Genomic DNA, 21359 nt, shown 5'->3' with positions numbered 1-21359 from the left:
GGGGTTTGGTTCAAGGCTGCAGTGAGCTATAATTGTACTCCAGTCTGGGACACAGAGCAAGATCCAGTCTCAAAAAAAAAAAAAAAAAAAAAAAATTAAAAGCCATACAGGCTTCTGACCTTTACGAAAAACGTGTAAATCTTTTAGAAATTCAGCAAATAGGCTGAAATCTTAAAAAGCTAAGTTATGGCCGGGTGCGGTGGCCTGTATACACTTTGGGAGGCCAAGGCAGGCGGATCACAAGGTCAGGAGATCGAGACCATCCTGGCTAACACGGTGAAACTCATTATCTCTACCAAAAATACAAAAAATTAGCCCGGTGTGGTGGTGGGCGCCTGTAGTCCCAGCTACTCGGGAGGCTGAGGCAGGAGAATAGTGTGAACCCCGGAGGCGGAGTCTGCAGTGAGCCAAGATCACCCCACTGCACTCCAGCCTGAGTAACAGAGCAAGACTCCTTCTCCAAAAAAACCAAAAATAATAATAAGATAAAAAGCTAAGTTATGGCCCTCAGACACTTTAATAAATGCTTACATTCTTGCTTCATGTTAAACAGAAACTAGTATTATAGCTGAAGGAAGTATCAAGGGCGAGTTAGAAAGATATTAAATAAATTTTCTTGGTACCTTTCTCAAATAACCTCCAATCTTTAATTAATTAACATCAAGTTCCTCTTACAATATCTAATATTCACCTATTCATTCTCTGACCACTAAGCACTTTCTTATATTTAACCTAACTCGATCTTCATCTTTTTCCATTCTGTCTTCCAAACATTTTGAAACTTTTACCAATAAAGGTGCATTCCCAAAATATTGCTGCTCTCTGTCCATCACTGAAAAAGTTCTTGGCCGGGCGCGGTGGCTCAAGCCTGTAATCCCAGCACTTTGGGAGGCCGAGACGGGCGGATCATGAGGTCAGGAGATCGAGACCATCCTGGCTAACACAGTGAAACCCCATCTCTACTAAAAAAATACAAAAAACTAGCCGGGCGTGGTGGCAGGCGCCTGTAGTCCCAGCTACTCGGGAGGCTGAGGCAGGAGAATGGCGTAAACCCGGGAGGCGGAGCTTGCAGTGAGCCGAGATCCGGCCACTGCACCCCAGCCTGGGCGACAGAGCGAGACTCTTGTCTCAAAAAAAGAAAAAGAAAAAGTTCTCTTATCTTTGGCTCTCGGCTGATTAGAACCACTAATTTAAACACCAGAAAAGGGAAAGACCCTAAGAAATCATGATAGCCATCTACCCACCTTTCTGAAATTGTTGTTTTATAGTTCACTAGTGGTGAGCAAGTGTCAGCAGTCTGTCAGTTTATAAGAAACTAAGACCTTAAAGAAGCTCATGCTAATGTCTTACCTTATTTGGCATCTTTCCTTTGAGATCCATCGCAAGCTTCAGCATATGGTTATTGGTTTTGCCAGGGAATAAAATTTTTCCAGTATAGAGTTCGTATAAGGTGCAACCTACAGACCACATATCTATACCATAGTCATAGCTTTTACCTATAACTGAAAACAAAATCAAAGTTTTAATATATGAGGACAAGGAAAACTGACTACTATTAATTTTTTTTTCCACTAATGAGGGGCTACCTTAGCTTGGACTATAATCACAATCTTAATGCCTTAGTCTGACAATTAGTTTTGTGTTCTTTCTCACTAATTCTTAATAGAGACTCAAACTTAAAAACCTTAAAAAATGGAGGTGTGGGGGAGGAACTTAAAGGGCAAAAGAAAATATGTATTTCTTCTCTTTTCCCATTTCACCTTTGGTAGAGGTGCTAATCAGCCTCAACCAAGGCAACAGGAAAAAACAAAGGTCCCATACAATCCATAAATGTGATAATCAGACCTTGAATAATCAAGAGCAGTCTTCTAAAGTCGAGGATTTTCCACAACTGTTTTGCTACTCTTGCCCGACATGATCAAGACTCCTGTCACAACTACCTTCATTCCACCTGAGGAGGATGAACTTGCTATGGTTCCCTTCCTCATGAATGAACGCGTGCAGCTGCTGAAGTGTGATGGAAAACAGTGCTTAGACATTAAGTATGCGGTTTCCACCACATATGATGGCCCAGGTCAAAGAACATTAAGAAACTTACTGATTTCAGGAGCACGATAAAATCTACTGACAAGGTAAGGTGTTATGTCATTATCCGCAACATGTGAAGCCGACCCAAAATCGCAAAGCTTTAAAATAGTTTTTGATTCATTAACCTGCAAAACATTTTTTCAACAGAATTTAATTCAAGCCAGGAATAATTAATACAAATAAATAAAAATTACTGGCTTTGAAAAGTTATATTAATTCCAATACTGACAACAAAGACACTCATTTAAAAGTTCCTTCTATTTATTTTTAATTCAATTTCCTATGAAAAGTTAATATGTATCAAATATTCATTACAATGAGTAGAAACTGTTTTCAGTGAGGACATGGATACCACAAAGTACATTAATTTTAACAACTGCATTTTTAAAAGGGTGGGGTACTGAGAGAAAAAGCTAATTTTATGAAGCAAAGCATCTTCTAAAAAGACCCTGGGTAATACCTGAATAAAGTTTTATTACTAAGGACTCATATTTAAGTTAACTTTCAGTTGCCAGAGAATTACGATGGCAATGAAAGCAGAAGGGTGATTCAGATTAAACTTGGACAGAAACAAAACATTCTTCATCCGAAGCTGCTATATCATCCCAAATTTAGCAACCACTTCAAGTCTAAAAAATATTAGCCCTTAAATATAAAGAAGGTATTAGTCAAGAAAATGTTAAATATATCTGGCAAAACTGATAAACACGAACTCTATATTAGTCATTTGTTTCTTTTTTCCTTTGTAAATACTTCAACATACACAGTAATAGTGACATCTGCTGAGAAAGGCTGGAGTTGCTCCCATGACTGCTGCCACTCATGAGTCAGAAGCATGTTCAGGATTAACAAGTGAAGATAATTCATATTCCAGAGTCCCTTCCCCCCTTCAAAAGAGACACACACAAATTCCGAGTTGGGACTTGAACTTGGCCTACTGCTCCCACCCCAAAGCAGCGTAACACTTTAGCCTTAGGCAGTCTCTGTGGGGAGATTGGACTATTATAAATGATACCCAGAGTTAAGCTATTAATAGGGACAGAAATGATTATTTTTAACTCCCACATTGATTACCATTCTTTTCGTCTTGGGAATCAGAAAAGCAACTTAAAATAGAAAAGTTCTTTAAAACTTTTTAAAGTGTAAGCTGAATTCAGCTATTTAAGCAGTTTCAATACCCACAGAAAACTTAAGAAACATTTTAAAATTAGAATCTTATCAGTGGAACTCTTGGGCTGGCTAAAATGCCTTAAATAATAGCAGGGTATCCATACTCATATGCACTTCAGTTTGCTACACAACTTCCACTCCTGCCATGAGGAATGTGGTACTTAAAAACCACAATGATGCCTGAAAGCACGAGCTAAAGGCTTTGGACTTTCATTAACAAAATTCAGCTCCGTCACTGAGGTCTATTTTTCCCTTCCCCAGGAAGAAGGGAAAACATTTCTTAAATGTATGTGAAAACCTATACTAGTTTAGCATTAGGTTTTAAAAACAAGAGCTTCTTCTATGACACTGGCAAATGTGTTATTTTCTTTAATCTCCACAATGGTTACAAAGATGCTCACTGTAAATGACCTTTTAAATTGTACATGTTTTGTATACTCTTTGACATGAACCATGTATTTCAAAATTAAAAAACGAAAAATCAGCCAGGCATGGTGGCTCACGCTTGTAATCCCGGCACTTTGGGAGGCCAAGGCGGGTGGATCACGAGGTTAAGGAAATCAAGACCATGCTGGCCAACATGGTGAAACTCTGTCTCTACTAAAATACAAAAATTAGCCGGGCGTGGTGGCATCTGCCTATAATCCCAGCTACTTGGGAGGCTGAGGCATGAGAATCGCTTGAACCAGGGAGTCGGAGGTTGCAGTGAGCCAAGATCGCGCCACTGCACTCCAGCCTGGTGACAGAGTGAGACTCCGTCTCATAAAAAAAGAAAAAAAAAAAATTGAGGTAAAAATCAACTATGAAATTGGCCACACAAATTTACAATTCATTTTTAATGCACTTACCATTTCAATGTAATTACTCAGCTCCCTTAACTCCAAGTTACATTAGATACACAATACAATAATAATTCAGACCAAATATAAAAATGGAATGCACCTCACTACTAATGTGGCTGTCTGGAAGGAAATATTTTAAGATATTAAGAAAAAAGAAAAAGAGAAATATGAATTAAAGAGCTTAGTTACTGATAAAAAGTTCTTAAACTTCAATGAGATCACCATTTTTTAAAGAATTTATTTTGGCCAAGAATGGTAGCTCACACCTATAATCCCAGCACTTTGGGAGGCTGCAGCAGGAGGACTGCTTGAGCCCAGGGGTTTGAGACCAGACAGGACAATACAGCAAGAACTCATCTCTAAAAAAATTTTTTTAAATTAGGCAGTCGTAGTAGCATATGCCTGTGGGTAGTCCCAGCTACTGGGGAGGCTGAGGCAGGAGAACTGCTTGGGCCTAGGAGTTCCAGGTTACAGTGAGCCACTATGGCATCACTGCACTCTAGCCTGGGTGTCAGAACAAGACCTTGCCTCAAAACAAAACAAAAGAAAAAATAAGAAGTATTTATTTTGTTATAGCTTCAACAGTTCCCAATAAAGAACACCCTATTAGTCTTCAGGATCTCTCCTAGGCATCAACTGTAGGAGAGTTGATAAAAAGAACCCATTTTAAAAAAATGAAATGCAGAATGTTACCAGAAGATAAGCTGGAATTCTCCAATTTGCGAACACGACCCAAACTGAAGGCCACAAAAGAGGGTGAAGTAATGGGGCCAGGGAGGGGAGGAGTGTGTGTGTACATTAATCCCATCACTATGATAATATGTATGTATTTCAAAATTTCAAAAACATATACATTGTGAAATCTGCACATTACCACCAGAGGTCATTAGTGGAAGAGGATGAAGATTGCAAAAGGTGAGAACACACGGACACACAGGGGAACGATACACACTGGGGTCCGTCAGAGGCTGGAGGGTGAGAGGTGGGAGAATCAGGAAAAATGGCTACAAACCCTCCATGACACAAGTTTACCTGTGTAACAAGCCTGCACACGTACCCCTGAACTTAAAAGTTTAAAAATAAAATAAAAAAACTTCAAAAGCGATGCCTTTAAATAGAATACCTAACCACAAATGAGCTTTATTGTGTTTGGGCCCCCAGGAGCCACAGCTTAGGGAGCTATAAAATTAGCAAACAGAAGAGTAGGAACACTCTTTATTTCAAAACAGTAACATGTGCAGCATTTTTTTAAGACAACAGAAGAAACTCATTATTACTACATTAAAGAATTCCAGGATTGGTGCATCCTTTAAATCCATCAATCAAAAGAGGAAAAAAAGGGACAACTGCACATTTCCTTTTTCTTCATACTTGTCAATAAAATTTCACCGTCCGATTCCCAAGAAAGATAAAAATTATTAGTCACTTGAAATAGGTTATTAATATACTGAACTATGCTTCTGTCATTTCTCATAATAATCATATTGCTAGTAAGAAGTGATATGGATGTATAAGATGTACAGTACAGCTTGACTGTTTGACTTACCAGGATATTGTCTGGCTTGATATCTGCATGTAGGATATTGCATCTTTTAAGGAGTTTCAATGCCAGGAACAACTGCTGACTATAGGATCTTACAGCTTTAATATGAAGACCAACATCTTTACCATATTTTTTTAACACCTCTCGTAAGTTCATACTTTTAGGAGAAAATAAAACACAAAAAACAAAATAGGAGTTAAAATGCAAAATGGAAATATAAAAAGGCAAAAACATTTGCAAGCGTAAAGTACAATCAAGTGCAGAATACAAACAATAAAAATACCTAAGAACCGTCCCCACATTTGATAAATTATTTTATACTGAAAGGAGAGCGTATCAAACTGTATGTATATAACACAGTTTCCCAATAAATTCAATTTTCTAAATAAGTAGGAAGAAAGATAGGCAAGGTAAAACTCCCATTTAGATTTCAGAATAGATTCACATTTGAAAACATAACAAAGCCATACTGCTGAAGATAAAAATTCCTTGAAATATTTCATTTTAAGAGACTCTCTCTGTTGACCTATGGGCTCCATGAGAGTAGTGCCTGGTGTACAGTATAGTCAACTAATGTTTGTAGATTCATGATTCAAAAGACTAGCTGGGATTATGATGGCTCACACCTGTAACACCAACACTCTGGGAGGCCAAGGTGGGCAGATCAATTGAGGTCAGGAGTTCAAGACCAGCCGAGCCAAGATGGTGAAACCCTGTCTGTACTAAAAATACAAAAATTAGCCGGGTGTAGTGGTGTGCACCTGTAATCCCAGCTATTTGGGTGGCTGAGGCACGAGAATCACTTGAACTCAGGAGACGGAGGCTGCAGTGAGCCAAGACTGCACCACTGTACTCCAGGCTGAGCAACAGAGTGAGACTGTCTCAACAACAACAGCAGCAAAGACCAGCTCTTAACCAAAAATTAAACAACAAAACCAGAGCTTTGGGGATAAAATAAATCAAATACCCAGAAAATCTGTCACAGCATTTATCCAAAATGAGATGGTAAAGATGAAGAAGTTAAATTTTCAATGTAATGCATAGGTTTTGACATTGTACCTTAGAGGCTCGAATACAAGACAAAGATGCTGTTTGTGATAGAAGTGCCTGAAGAGTCGCAGACAATGAAATTTGTCATCAGGATCAGCATCATTAAGTTTTTTCAAGAACTCTAGTTCTTTTAAACCAGTCTTTTGCCTTAAAAAAAAAAAAATTGGGTTAAAATTGAATATATATAGAATTTAGGAGCACTACATAATATATTTGCTAGCCCCAGTCTGATGATCAGGTGATGTGTGGGAGGAGTCTGCATATTTTTAAGTACTAATAAATCTACTGAGAAATGATGTCTCTATATATCATTCACATAATACTTTGTATTTAGTCAACTATCACTATCATAGTTAATTTCCAAAATAATCAATGCACAAAACAGAAACACTGAGGAACAAACCCATCTTTATTTTGATTTTTTAAAAATTTTGATTTTGCCTGAAGGAATATCAATATTGTATATTTTATCTCAAAACAGGCCAGGCGCAGTGGCTCATGCCTGTAATCCCAGCACTTTGGGAGGCGGAGGTGGGTGGATCACTTGAGGTCAGGAGTTCAAGATCAGCCTGGTCAACATGGCGAAACCTTGTCTCTACTAAAAATACAAAAATTAGCCAAGGGTGGTGGCAGGCGTCTATAATCCCAGCTACTTGGGAGGCTGAGGCAGAAGTGCTTGAATCTGGGAGATGGAGGGTTTGCAGTTGAGCTGAGATCACACCATTGCACGCCAGCCTGGGCAACAAGAGCAAAACTCCATCGCAAAAAAAAAAAAAAAAAAAAAAAAAAAAAAAATCAATAAAAAAATAACCCACATCTTGACATTATTTTTAACAAAAATGAAACCACACTGCACACTAGTCTTGGTTCCTTTAAGAATGCAGTAATCGGCCGGGTGCAGAGGCTCATGCCTGTGATCTCAGCACTTTGGGAGGCTGAGGCAGGTGGATCACTTGAGGTCGGAAACTCAAGACCAGCCTGGCCAATGTGGCAAAACCTTGTCTCTACTGAAAATATAAAAATTAGCTGGGCATAGTGGCAGGTACCTGTAATCCCAGCTACTCGGGAGGCTGAGGAAGGAAAATCCCTTGAACCCAGGAGGCAGAGGTTGCAGTGAGCCGAGATCATGGCACTGCACTCCAGCCTGGGTGACAGAGCAAAACTCCCGTCTCTAAAAAAAAATAAAAGCAAAAAACAAACCAAAACAGAATGTAGTAATGGACGCCTTATCAAATTTTAACACTTGGTTATCTGAGGAAATTCTTGTTATAATTTGTCAACAAGCTACATTTTATGGTGAGCGGCTAAATACAGAAGTTGGGGCTTCCCATCAAAACAAGGCCCTTTCTAAGCCTAGGGCAACCTAAACTTAACACTTATTTCTAACATCTCAAAAACATTAAGTTCATTTTAATACCAGCTCAGTGTGTGGAATTAAAACATACAGGTATGGCAATTAACTATTCTATTGGAGAAAAACAGGAACAAATTAAAAAAAGACAGATTCTCATCACTTGGATAAATTTTCACTTTTTTGCAAGTCACCTTAGTGACAGCTAATCAGTATGATCTTTTCATTTCTCTACTCGTCTTCAAATAAAGCAAAGGATGGCATAAGACAGGCAATAGAGAGAAGGAGTTTAAGTTGTTATCAGTGCATATAGTAGATACTACAATGCACTGAAATGAATTAAAAATAATCAGTCTATTGTTCTAGTACATATAACATATGGCTATAATTTTTAAATCCAGTCAAAAACAACTGTTTCCATTACTTTATAATTGCAATACTTGTTTTACACATTGTATCATGTATCACTTTAAAAAAATAGTTTGAAAACATGTTCATCTGTAATATCTGTACTGTTACAGGTTTCCTCCCATGTCTTCTGAACTTACATGAGCTCATTGTTTCTGATGATCTTTACAGCCACTTCTTGGTTGGCTCTTGCATTATCTCTGGCTCGTACAACATTACTGAATACACCTTGCCCAGTGTAGCCATATACATTGTAACGTTTATCTAGGACTTCACCTATGTTCACACCTAAAAAAGCAAATTAAAAAATTAGAATTCTGACTATAATAAATAGAATCAGAAAGGAGGAAACACAGTGCAGTCACTTTAAAATTGTGTTAAATCTCTACTATTTGGTTTCCTAGACACAATGAAGAATGAAAGCCATGCCTCCACTGATCACTCTATCAGAGTGTGGTTAGAAGCTGCATGCCCACTTCAGATCACTAGAAGAGTTCCTGTTGTCCTATCAACTGCTGACGATTTTAACACTGAGTAAGTTTTTCTAATTGTAGTCCTGCATGACAAACACTGCAAGACTGGCATCCAAAGTTTTCTGTTTGTTGTTTTTCTTGGTTTCAGATCAAGACGAGTAAGTGACGTACCCCTTCCTTCTGGAAGACTATCTCATGGCTGAAAATAACTTTGAATAGATTTAGGTTGTACATCAAGACTTTACCTCACCTCCATTTGTGATGCCTCTGGGCTGCTTACAGAATACACATCAGTTCATGCAGCTGTTGGATGTGCTACACTTTTTAAGGATGGCACTGTGATGTGATTTTTCAGAGTTCTCCAATAATCTGTGAGTGCATCAAGCAGCATGTTTTTTTGCAAGGTGTTACAATGAACTGTACAGTTAATATAAAATGTGAACTTACGATAATAGCCTTCTGCATCGGTCCAGTTATCTCTGAGGTTGGGATTCTCTTTGAAATCTTTTCCAATGCCAGCGGCCCGAAGACGAGCACTCTGAAATTAAAGAGGCAACGTGAACAGTTTACCCACTTGTCAGACATTTAAAGCACTTCTTTTAAACACAAAAGGGTAACACCAGATATAATTTAATAAAAGCATTTTACTCCAAATTAAATAAACTCTTACTATCACTTATGTAAATCCAACATAGCTGAAACATGAGACCAAAGTATCTTGATTCAAAATAACACTCAGGAAAGAAAAAAAAAAAAAAAAACAAAAGGCCCGGTGTAGTGGCTTGTGTTTGTAGTCCCAGCGACTTGGTAGGCTGAGACAGGAAGATCACTTGAGCACAGGAATTCAAGGCTGCAGTGAGTCATGATCTCACTAATTACTGTACTCTGCACTTCAGTCTGGGACAGAGTGAGACCCTATCTCAAAACAAAAGAGAAAAAAAAGAAAACTCAAAACCAGATACAATTTTCTATGGCTGTTATATCATTTGTGTTCTTCCCATACATGCATGAAATGTTAAGTCACTGGCTGCACTAGTTGACACTATGTGGAAAATTGAAAAATAAGAATATGTGGCACTTCTGATGATTCTTTACTGCACCTTACTCTCCGTGATGCCCAGATCCTTCAATATCAACCAAGCAATGAGTACTGACACCAAAATTGGGTCAATACTCATTTCATTCTCTCCTAATTCATCTATATGTTGGTGCTCCTGTTGCTCTGTGTGTGTGTGTGTGTATATATACACATACACATACATGATTATCTTACCACATTTTTATTTTCCCTGTTATGTTTATCTTCTCTACCCCCTCTTATAAAGGCCTCTTATTTCTCAGGTCCTTTGAAAATTATATTGAAAATGTCCCCAAGTTTGACCATGTTTATAGTTTAAGACTTTCCTAACATAATGCATCGATAAAAATTTAAGAAAAAAATGGCAAAATCACCAAAATTTCTTAATCTACTCCTTGTAACATTTCCAATTCTTCAATAAATTCTATTAAACTCCAAATCTTTAAGTTCTCAATTACCTGTTAATACAATATAGAGGCCCCAAAGTAGAGTCTATTCTAATAAAGACCTAGAAAATATTGGTATCTCCTTATCTCACCTAACTACCATATGTATGTGTGTGTATTTAAATACACAATACTGTACAAATAACTACATGTTTATCATTTGGTGTCTGACTTTTATAAAGCTCTCAAGGCCGGGCGCGGTGGCTCAAGCCTGTAATCCCAGCACATTGGGAGGCCGAGACAGGTGGATCACGAGGTCAGGAGATCGAAACCATCCTGGCTAAAACGGCAAAACCCCGTCTCTACTAAAAATACAAAAAAACTAGCCGGGCGAGGTGGCGGGCGCCTGTAGTCCCAGCTACTCGGGAGGCTGAGGCAGGAGAATGGCGTAAACCCGGGAGGCAGAGCTTGCAGTGAGCTGAGATCCGGCCACTGCACTCCAGCCTGGGCCACAGAGCGAGACTCCGTCTCAAAAAAAAAAAAAAAAAAAAAAAAAAAGCTCTCAAATTGTTCTGTCATACCTATCTTAAAATTTGACATTAATTTTAGATTTATAAGATGCAAAACTAGTAGAGTTTTCAGACAACTTTCACCCACACTGCTCAAAATATTTATTACATTTGTTTTATCCTTCTTTCTCTGTATGTACGTACACACCCATATATTTATTGTATTTTTTTCTGTTTAACAGTTGATTTAAAATTACTTACATCAAAATACGCAGCAAACATATCATCAGATTCTGTAAACATATCAGGTGCCAACAACTTCTTCTGAGATGAACCTTAAAGGAAATTAGCATTAATGTTTGAAAAGTGAAGAGACGATTTAAAACACAAAATAAAATAAATGAATGGAAAGTCATTAATAGTAATTCAAACTTTTTGCCCTCTTGCACATTAGTTTCCCAATAGTATTCAATTTAGAATCACTTTATTAACATTTAAGATACATAAAGGTATTCACTTTTTAGGAACAGAGTGCATTTCAGAAAGTTGAAAGACTGGCTGGGCATGTGGCTCACGCCTGTAATCCCAGCACTTTGGGAGGCCGAGGTGGGTGGAACACCTGAGGCCAGGAGTTTGAGACCAGCCTGGCCAACAAGGCGAAACCCCATCTCTACTAAAAATAGAAAAATTAGTTAGGCATGGTGGCAGGTGCCTGTAATCCCAACTACTTGGGAGGCTGAGGCAGGAGAACTGCTTGAACCCGGGAGAAGGAGGTTGTGGTGAGCTGAGATCGCACCACTGCACTCCAGCCTGGGCAACAGAATTAGACTCTAGCTCAAAAAAAAAAAAAAAAGTCGAAAGACCTAACGTTAACTTTTACTATTCTTAGTTTAAATGAATAAGCTAATAGCTAAGCAATGACTTTATATTAAAATAAAAGCTCACCTTTAAAAAATGTTATTCATTTGCACCTTAAATCCCAAAAGGTTAATATTTCCACTACAGATCTAAATCTCTATGTATCTCTCCCTTAAAAAGTCCAACAATCCCATACAAAACTTGGCTAAAAAAATAAAAGGAGTTTCTAGAAAAAATCCAGTAGCTTTAACCATATGAACGTACGCTCATTACCACTTACATTAAGGAAAATGCAAATTAAAACTACAATGAGGTATCATTTTCTGACCTCTGATACTAGTAGCTAAACATTCAAAAGTACGACAACGTTCTGTTAACAAGGCTCTGGATAAACAAGCACTCAGAAAGATGGCAAAATGGTATAACCCTTATAAAAGAGTGAAATTTGGTAATATATAGCAAAATTGTATATTTACTCCCTCTTCTGACCCAGCAATCCCACTTCTAGGGAACTATCCTAAAACACAGTGGCCAAGAATTAAAGAATGACTTAATGCACAATGCCATTATAATCAGTACCCAATGAATAGCCAAAAACTGGACACAATTCAAGTATTATCAGAAGTCTGACTGAATAAACTATGGTATAGCCTATAAAAAGGAGTGAGGAAAAGCATACTGATCTAAGCATGTGTAGTTTGGTTTTGTATGTGTAGGAAGAATACAACATACACACATACATGCAATAATGAAAGACAAATGTATTATTAAGAAAAAAAAGATGATTCCTAAAAATCAAAAGCAAATGACAATAAACCTAAACCTGTCAAATTTGTGGCATACCATACAGAGATTTCAAATGATTTTAAAAGACAGAGAACTGTGCCTATACACCTTAGAATGTATTCTAAAAACAAAAAGAACCACTGAAATTTTAAGCCACAGTTAGTACATTTAGTAACAATAATCATACTGATGTCTTATGTTTCAAGATAACCTATCAGTAATCATGTTAAGAACTAAATTTTTCACTGTAATAAGACAGAAATATAAAATCTTAAATTAATAAGCCCCTATAATTTCAATTTTAAATCGGCAGTATCTTTGTAAACTCCTCCTTTCCAAAAGAGTATCTACTTCCTAACTTTGTCCAGTGAAAAGGCCCAGAAATAACAGACACTAGTAAGTGTCCTGTGATGTCTAAATGGCATTTCCTATTAAACGGAACCAGGGATCCTTGGAGAAATAGCTGATTCTGCTCTGGGCAAGACATGCACAAGATAAACCTGTGGCATCTTGCTAGAACGGGAGTTGGTAAACTATATACAGACTATGGGCGAAATCTAGCCGGCTGCTTCTTTCTGTATGGCCTATTTTTACATTTGTAAGTGTTCGGGGGGGAAAACAGAATACTTTGTGGCAAGTGAAAATTAGATGAAATTCAAATTTCAGTTTCAAAGTTTTTTCTGGAACACAGCTATGCCCATTCATCAATGTACTGTCTGTGGCAGGTTCTGCCCTCCAACAAGTTCACTACATGGAACTATAGAGGAAAAGGCCAACCTACTAAAGGCTCAACTATTTACTACCTAACCTCTTAGACAAAAAGCTTGCTGGTCCCTGTTCTAGAAAGTAAGAAAGCTATATTCAATACTAAAGGACTAGGCCAAAAGGACACAAGAAATCAACTGAAAAAGGGCTCCTTTCCCCAATCCAGTTAGACCAATTTGAGCTTCAGAAAGAAAAAATAACAGCACCAGATAGAAACACATCAAGCACATAATGACACCAAACGACAAACACCTAACACAACAGTCAATATCTCATTAGATATTGCTGGAGGTTGCTAGGGCACCAACTCTATTTTAAAAACTGGTAAATAAACTAAATAATAAACATGTATTTACCCTGCCTTTCCTGTACAAACTATCTTTTGGGGTAACCAAAAAGTGGAAACTTCTTTTATTTAATGTTTTTAAACATTAACGTTCTTAACTGATAGAGATACAGACAAGTACTTACAGGGGGAATAAAATCATAATTGGATTTACTTTAAAATAGCAAGCAAAACAAAAGGTAATGAACATGCGGGAATTCAGTATACTATTCAGGATATGTGAACTAATAAAAACATATTTATAGAGAACATTTGTAAGGACATATTTAATATTATATTACTGCAATATTTAGCAGAAGCAACACGTCTAATTCCTTTTACTTTTCCCAATCCCACCCCAAATAAGGTCCCTTACTATAAAGTTAAAGAGCTAAAAATTCAGAGAAAAGCGTCGCCAGGACAAAACTCTATCTCACTCACCATTATTCTGTTCAACTGTCATTAGATTATGCTTGGCTTTCACTGAGGCCTCAAATGTATCAACGTTTTCCCGTTCATACTCTTTAACATCAGCAGCTACTCGCTCTAGAATGTCATCTGGAGATGGTGATCGTGTTCTCGTACTGCTCTGGGGGCTGCTTGGTTCAGATGGCACAGACATATTGCTATCTTCAGCAAGGTATTTATATTTCTGTAATAACAATACAGAAAATAATACTTTCATAAAATCGGATGCTATCCAAATACATTCATTGCTAAGAGTTGCTGCAGTGAAAAGTTAAGAGAATGTATCAAACAATGTAACAAACCAAAAAGTATTTATATCTTGGGGTTCAATCAAATCCACAATCCCTTATGTAATTTCTAAATTCACAAAAATCTGAAAAAGTTTTTCTTTGGTACACATTCATCAGGTGGCAACACTTCACCTTACCAGATGAGATAACATTTATTGTCTTATTTTCTCCCCAGTGTGACTATTACAGGATGTCTCACTGTAGAAATACTAATGTGTTTGATTATGGGGTCCACTGCAGACCCCACTGATGGCACAAAATAGATGCACCATAACACCTTTCTAAAACTCAAAATGTCTGAGTTCTGAAGCACATATGGCCCCAAGGGTTGGAGGTAAGGGGTTGTGGACCTGAGCAAGAACAAAAAAGATTCATCCATATCTTCAGGGATATCAGTTTATTAACTACAATTTTACCAGTGTCCCAGAAAAGTAAGCTTCCTCTGGAATTAGTTTTGCCCTACTTCCTTTCTGATGATGCAAGTTCTATCCGTCACTCCAACGTGGCATACTATTACCTGATTTACGGTTTGCTATGTGTGTTTAGGTAAGCTGCCACAGCTGTTTTCTCCTTTTCTCTTCTGAGGAAGAGCTGACAAACTTCCAAATCAGCAAACCTTATAATTAAATGACTATATCAAGATCTTTGTACAACCTTCTTTCCCCACCCAATCTTCTTCATCATCTGGCTCTAGTCTTAAAATTATTTTTCAAATGTTTCATTTATACTACCACATTCACATTACAAAACTTGCCATTACTAGATATTAAAATATTTACTTCATTCATACTAACATGCATAATTTTTTGTTACATAAAATTCCTCCAGTTTATTCTACACCCATACGTGTTCATTAACTTAAAAAGAAAGCAAACCTCAAATTCTTATGTATTACAGAAGAGGTTTATATCAGAATTCTATGTATAAACCAGAATTCTGTGTATAACCAACAAAGAGCAACCATCTCAGTTATAGTAACTAAAAAAATGATCATTTTTTCAAATCTCACGAAGATAATTTTATATATCCTCTCCTTTTCTAAGGACCTGTTAAACTGTTATTGATGTTACTTTTTTGTTAAAGCAAAAAAATCTTTATTTTACAAAAATGATTATTTTTCATTAAAATCACATACCTGAACAATTGCCTGCCTTTGGATTCTTCTCTGTTCTATCAGGGCTTCTTCATCTTCTTCCTCTACATCAAAGTCTTCAAGGCTTAAAGAAAAATTCAAACACCCTTAGAGATTCTAAAACCATACCCCTTCTACATTTTAAAGACAGGAAAATGTAGGTATCAGTAAGTTAGAGCCAAAGTCTTAAGTCATATTACCCTTATTTCCAAACCATCTCAGTTAACTGCCTGGTTTCGAATGCAGAGAAGTAACCTAACTTTGTCTCAGTTTTCTTCTCATCTATTTCATGGCACCAAAATTGGGAATAAAAGAAATAACTCCAGGTTTACAAAAGTTACCACTAGTTTTTCCATGACCTTAGTGAAGTCACTTTACCTCTCTAGCCTTAGTTTTCTCACGGCAAAGGTAAAATAAGTAAATTGCTACCTTTTCTGGATGTCAGAACTGCCTAAAAGCTCAAGAAAGCAATAGCCGTATTTCTCTATCAAAAATGCACATGCAAATAATCTTAAGGGGAATGTGGCTCTACTCCAAAACACTACCCTCAACCCTCCGCACCGATCCCTCAAACACCAACCTCCACAATCTTTATGATCCTTCCCAGTGCAACGTTTTCAATGATCCTACTTGCTGAATGTTTGCTGCAGAATAGGCAAACTACACTCTGATTATATCAGAATCTATGTAGAATGCCCTTCCCCAATCCAACTTTCTTAATCACCTGGTTTTAATCAGGGTTTTTCATCCTTAGCATGATTTATTTTCGGATATGGATAGGGGTGTGTGTGTGTGTGTGTGTGTGTGTGTGTGTGTGTGTCGGGGGTGGTTATCCTGTGCACTGTAGAATGCAGTATCCCTGGCCTCTAGCCAACAATCACAAGAAGAAATGTCCTCAGACATGTCCCCAGGGAGGCAAATAACCTCCTGTTGAGAATGGCTCTAGATTTGTCCCGTTTATTTCTGAGATATTCCACTTAGACAATTAAGTTTGCATTTTATTTATTTTTGTTTTTTGAGACAGGGTCTCACTCTTTTTGCTCAGGCTGGAGTGCTGTGGTGTGATCACAGCTCACTGCAACCTCCTCCCCCCAGGGTCAAGCGATCCTCCCACCTCAGCCTCCTGACTACAGGCATGTGCCACCAGGCCTGGCTAATTTTTGTATTTTTTGTAGAGACAGGGAAAAATGTCCCCACAATTGTAACAAGCACCTGAAATGCTTCTACATTTTCACATTGTAACAAGGACACCCACCACAAAATAGCCTCAATTGCAAAGTACGTATCATCTAACGCAAACTCAAAGGTCTAAACTTTGGCCGGGCGCGGTGGCTCACACCTGTAATCCCAGTACTTTGGGAGGCCAAGGCGGGCAGATCACGAGGTCAGGAGATCGAGACCATCCTGGTTAACACGGTGAAACCTCGTCTGTATTAAAAATACAAAAAATTAGCTGGGCTTGGTGGTGGGCGCCTGTAGTCCCAGCTACTCGGGAGGCTAAGGCAGGAGAATGGCGTGAACCTGGGAGGCAGAGTTTGCAGCAAGCGAAGATCACACCACTGTACTCCAACCTGGGTGACAGAGAGAGACACTGTCTCAAAAAAAAAAAAAAAAAAAAAAAAAAAAAAAATCTAAACTTTTATAGAAAATTCCTCCCAAAATCTGGTAACTCTGGCTCTGCATTTTATTAGTGTTCATAATAAAAACAAAGGGTAGGCTCACAATAAAATGAAGGCCCAATATTCACTCCAGGCAAAGCTAAAACACCTAAATTCAGAAAACCACTTATTAACTCTGATACAACCTACACAATATTCACAAAAGACTAACTTTTAAATTCAGAGCCAAATTAATGGAGCCACTTATAATAATATTTAGGTGGAAATTATTTAACAATTTCCAGGCCAAATAAAACTTCTCTAAACTGGAAAAACAAAGTTATGGGAAAGTTCTATTCTTACTTATCATCAGACGAAGATTCCTGCTCAACTTTCATTCCTTCAGAAAGACTTCCTTTAAATTTATCTTCCTTTACTTTGCTTCTGCTCCTTCGTCTACGACCACCCCGTGATCGAGACCGTCTTCTCAAGCGTGATCTGCTCCTCCGACCTCTGTCCCTATTTAAAGGAGAAGAAAAAACAGGTATACATTTTTTTAAATGTCAAAGTGGGAAAAGGCATGCATGTGTGGGCACAGGGGATATATAGAAATTCTACTTTCTACTCAATTTTGCTGTAAACCTAACACTCTTCTAAAAATATAGTCTATTTTTTAAAAAGGTCGTTTGAAAATTTTAAGAAAAAGAACAGAACATCAGACTGAGATAATCAGCTTCGCTGAAGACAACTAAAACACAACCATTCCTTATCAAATTCTGAACTAAGAAATTATTCCCATGGATATGAACTTGAACTTAAATGTAAGCTCTATGGGGATAAATACCTACTGTTTCTTTGTATTCTTATAGCATCAATGTTGTGTACACAAGCACTGGAGTGAAGGGAGAGACTGAAAACGGGCAAAAGGGAACTTGGAGTGATGAAAACATTCTCTAACTTGAGTGTGACTTATGTGTCTGTCAAAATACACACAACTTTACACTAAAAAGCATTTTACTTTATGTAAGTTATATGTATGTTTCAATAAGCTCACCTTAAAGAAATCTTACTAAAATGAGAGCAAACGAGTACTTACCAAAAAAAAAAAAAAAAAAAAAGACTGGGGGCCAGGTGCAGTGGTGCACACATATAATCTCAGCACTTTGGGAGGCCAAGACAGGCAGAGCTCGGGAGTTTGAGACCAACCTGGGCAACATGGCGAAACCCCGTCTCCACAAAACATACAAAAAAATCAGCTGGATGTGGTGGCACATGCCTATACTCCCAGCTTCTTGGGAGGATTCCTTGAGCCCAGGAGGTTGAGGCTGCAGTGAGTCGTGACTGCACCACTGCACTCCAGCCTGGGCAACAGAGCAAGATCCTATCTCAAGAAGGAAGAGAAAAGAGAAGAGGGGAGAGGGGAGAGGGCAGAGGGGAGAGAGAAAAGAGAAAGAAGGGAGGGCAGGGGTGGAGTGAGGTGGGGTGGAGGAGGGGAGGAAAACCCTCAGGCAAGGAGAATGTCAAGAGATATGATAGCAGAGATGAGAAGAAAACCTTGGAATGTGCAAATTGGAGTAAAGAATAGTAACAGATCAAATTGAGCTGAATATTGGTCCAACATGAACACACAAGGTAAATCAGAAACAGAACATGTCACGACACTCCCAGAAAGCCTCAGGAATTGGAGACTCCCTATCCTCCGCAAGACGGTGTGAGGTAAGAGCTGAAGACAGAATTGGTTGAAAGCCTTTATAAACAGCCAGACTCCCCTCCCCAACTCAGCGGAAAACGTCAACCACTCCCTTCCTTCGCATTCTAGCAGAACACTTAAGATTTACTTTCTAGGGAAGTGTTGGCCATTCCAGACGCTGAAAGGCACACACCAAAAATAGAGGGATTATAAGGAAGCTTACATTATGAAGAAAGAGAACTCTACTGGTAGCCAGGTCTATTTCCCAGGAGGAGATGAAAGGATTCTGGAAAACTCATAGCCTAAGAAAATACATCTACAGTCACTGATATCCAAAAATATCTAATTACTCTGAAGTGATAACCACTAGCCAGCAAGTTCTATACTGTCACAATAGAAGAAAAATCCCATTCAGCTTTCTGAGTACCTAAATATTAAGTCAGAATAGGCAGCAATGAAGGGTCCAGCTGTGTGAGAAAAGTCTTCAAATGAAAGGTAAATATGCAGCAAAAGGAATCTGGGAAGAAACAAAATATAGCAAAGAAAACTATAATGAACAAAAATCGCACAAAATAACCTCACTATTGTCTGAGAGATAAGAAATACTATTTCTGGAAAACAAGAATAAAACATTAATATATGGAGCGATACGGAAGGTCCAATTGGAAAAAAACAGAAAGAAAACAAAAAAAAGCACAAACATTTCCCAGAAGGCCATAAACTCCCTGCTTTAAAGGCCCTATCTAGTAATTAGCAAAAAAAATGGGGATAAAGATCCACATATAGAGGCACATAATAAAATTTCAGAACACAAGAAATTTTTTATAAAAAGGGAAGAGAGAAAAAAGCAAGTCGTAAGATGAGCTTGGAGCTAGCAGACTAGCAGTCTCAGAAGGCAGGTCCTCTCTGCCCTCCTCCCCCGACTATTTGCCCAGCAATGAATACATACATGATCACAATGATTACACTGACTCTAGAAGAACAAAAAGGTGTGATGAAAATAGGCAAAAGAGAAACATGGGTGAGGGGTGGTACTAAAAACCCTCATTGTGGCTGTGTGCGGCGGCTCATGCTTGTAATCCCCGCACTTCGGGAGGCCGAGACGGGCGGATCACTTGGGGTCAGGAGTTTGAGACCAGCCTGGCCAACATGGTGAAACTCCATCTCTATTTAAAAAAAAAAAAAAAAAAAAAAAAAAAAAAAAAAAATTTGGCCAGGCATGGTGGCATGCGCACCTCTGTAGTCCCAGCTACTTGAGAGGCTGAGACAGGAGAATTGCTTGAACTCAGGAGGTGGAGGCTGCAGTGAGATCGTGCCATTGCACTCCAGCCTGGGCAACAGAGTGAGACTTTGTCTAAAAAAATAAATAAATAAAACCCCTCATTGTCCACAGTGTACTCAGACCGTGCATTTCCACTTCTAGGAATACAGCATACAAAAATTCTGAGAGATATGTAGAGATGACTACAATATAAGCCTTTGTTTTTTAAGAATTACATTCATTTATTACTTCAATTAAAAATGTTAAAAGATTCGCGAACAAATACCCATTTATGTTTTATATCAAAATATTTCATGTATGTATGAATTTTAAAAAACGATTCCCTGCTTTATAAACCACCTTTTTAACCTACTACTGACTACATATGCTTCAGATAAAGTGGTTTCTATGGCAAATTAAATAGGCCTTGGCCAAAGTCTACAGTAACTATCAATATGCAAAATTAATATAAAATGATAAGAAACTGGGCTACATATTTACTACTATATGATCTACCTTGCCAGTTAAAAAAAAAAAAAAAAAAAAAATCCCTAAGCCTGGCTCATTTAATATTTATCTCTTATAAAAGAGAGAAAAAAGTCCTACTCTTAAAAGATTAATTTTATTGCATCTTAAATGAGTAATGATTTGGTTAAAATTCAAAGGAAACGATATAAAAGAAAACCCACGTGTAAAGACTGCTCATAAAAGGAAACTGGGAACACAACTACGATTTTTCAGAGAAAACTGGTCAAAAGAAAACCTACCAACTGAGCTCATTGGTGGTTTAAAAACATTCAGAGTTTAATGAATCACAAGGATGAAATGTCTTTACCTTCTCCGAGGAGACCTGCTTCTTCTTCTTGGAGACCTGCTACGTCTGAGTGGGGAACGAGACCTCCTTCTAATGGGAGATCTACTTCTTCTTCGGGTTGGAGACCATCTATTGATGGGGCTGGCATCTTTTGATCTTTCACGTCTACTGAGGATATCATCTCGAGGTCGTGTTCTTAAGGGGATCAAATGCAAGTTAAAAGAAAAACAAATCAAAGTAAATGATTCTTTTTCTATATGCAAGGAATATCTGTAAGAAAAGGCACACTAACCTAAAGAAAGTGAACTCTGATTAATGTGTTTTGTAACAAAACTTACTCAGAAGGCCACAATGACATTTTAGTGTTATTGCAGGCAAACAATGAAAGGTCTTACTTCCTCTGGTCCCACAATTTGAAGAATTACTAAAGGTTATTCATACCAGTAAAGTCACTGATTCTAATTTCAAATAAAC

General features: G+C 37.9%; 1 protein-coding gene across 5 annotated transcripts in view; it reads right to left on the bottom strand.

The window, feature by feature from the left end:
- Positions 1–21359, bottom strand: part of PRP4K (pre-mRNA processing factor kinase PRP4K) — a 43630-nt gene that overhangs the window by 6945 nt on the left and 15326 nt on the right. For all 5 annotated transcript variants that reach the window (XM_038005706.2, XM_073005629.1, XM_073005631.1 and 2 more), the window contains exons 3-13: positions 20907–21080; positions 17484–17639; positions 15526–15607; positions 14074–14284; positions 11160–11233; positions 9373–9463; positions 8593–8740; positions 6703–6840; positions 5647–5800; positions 2099–2213; positions 1351–1502 (exon numbers count right to left, since the gene is read on the bottom strand). In XM_038005706.2, coding sequence (XP_037861634.2) covers positions 1351–1502; positions 2099–2213; positions 5647–5800; positions 6703–6840; positions 8593–8740; positions 9373–9463; positions 11160–11233; positions 14074–14284; positions 15526–15607; positions 17484–17639; positions 20907–21080 — 1495 coding nt within the window. The remainder of the gene's footprint in view (positions 1–1350; positions 1503–2098; positions 2214–5646; positions 5801–6702; positions 6841–8592; positions 8741–9372; positions 9464–11159; positions 11234–14073; positions 14285–15525; positions 15608–17483; positions 17640–20906; positions 21081–21359) is intronic.

Source organism: Chlorocebus sabaeus, chromosome 17, assembly GCF_047675955.1.
Source record: "Chlorocebus sabaeus isolate Y175 chromosome 17, mChlSab1.0.hap1, whole genome shotgun sequence".
Taxonomy (NCBI): Eukaryota; Metazoa; Chordata; class Mammalia; order Primates; family Cercopithecidae; genus Chlorocebus; species Chlorocebus sabaeus.
This window is presented reverse-complemented; position numbering and strand designations above follow the sequence as displayed.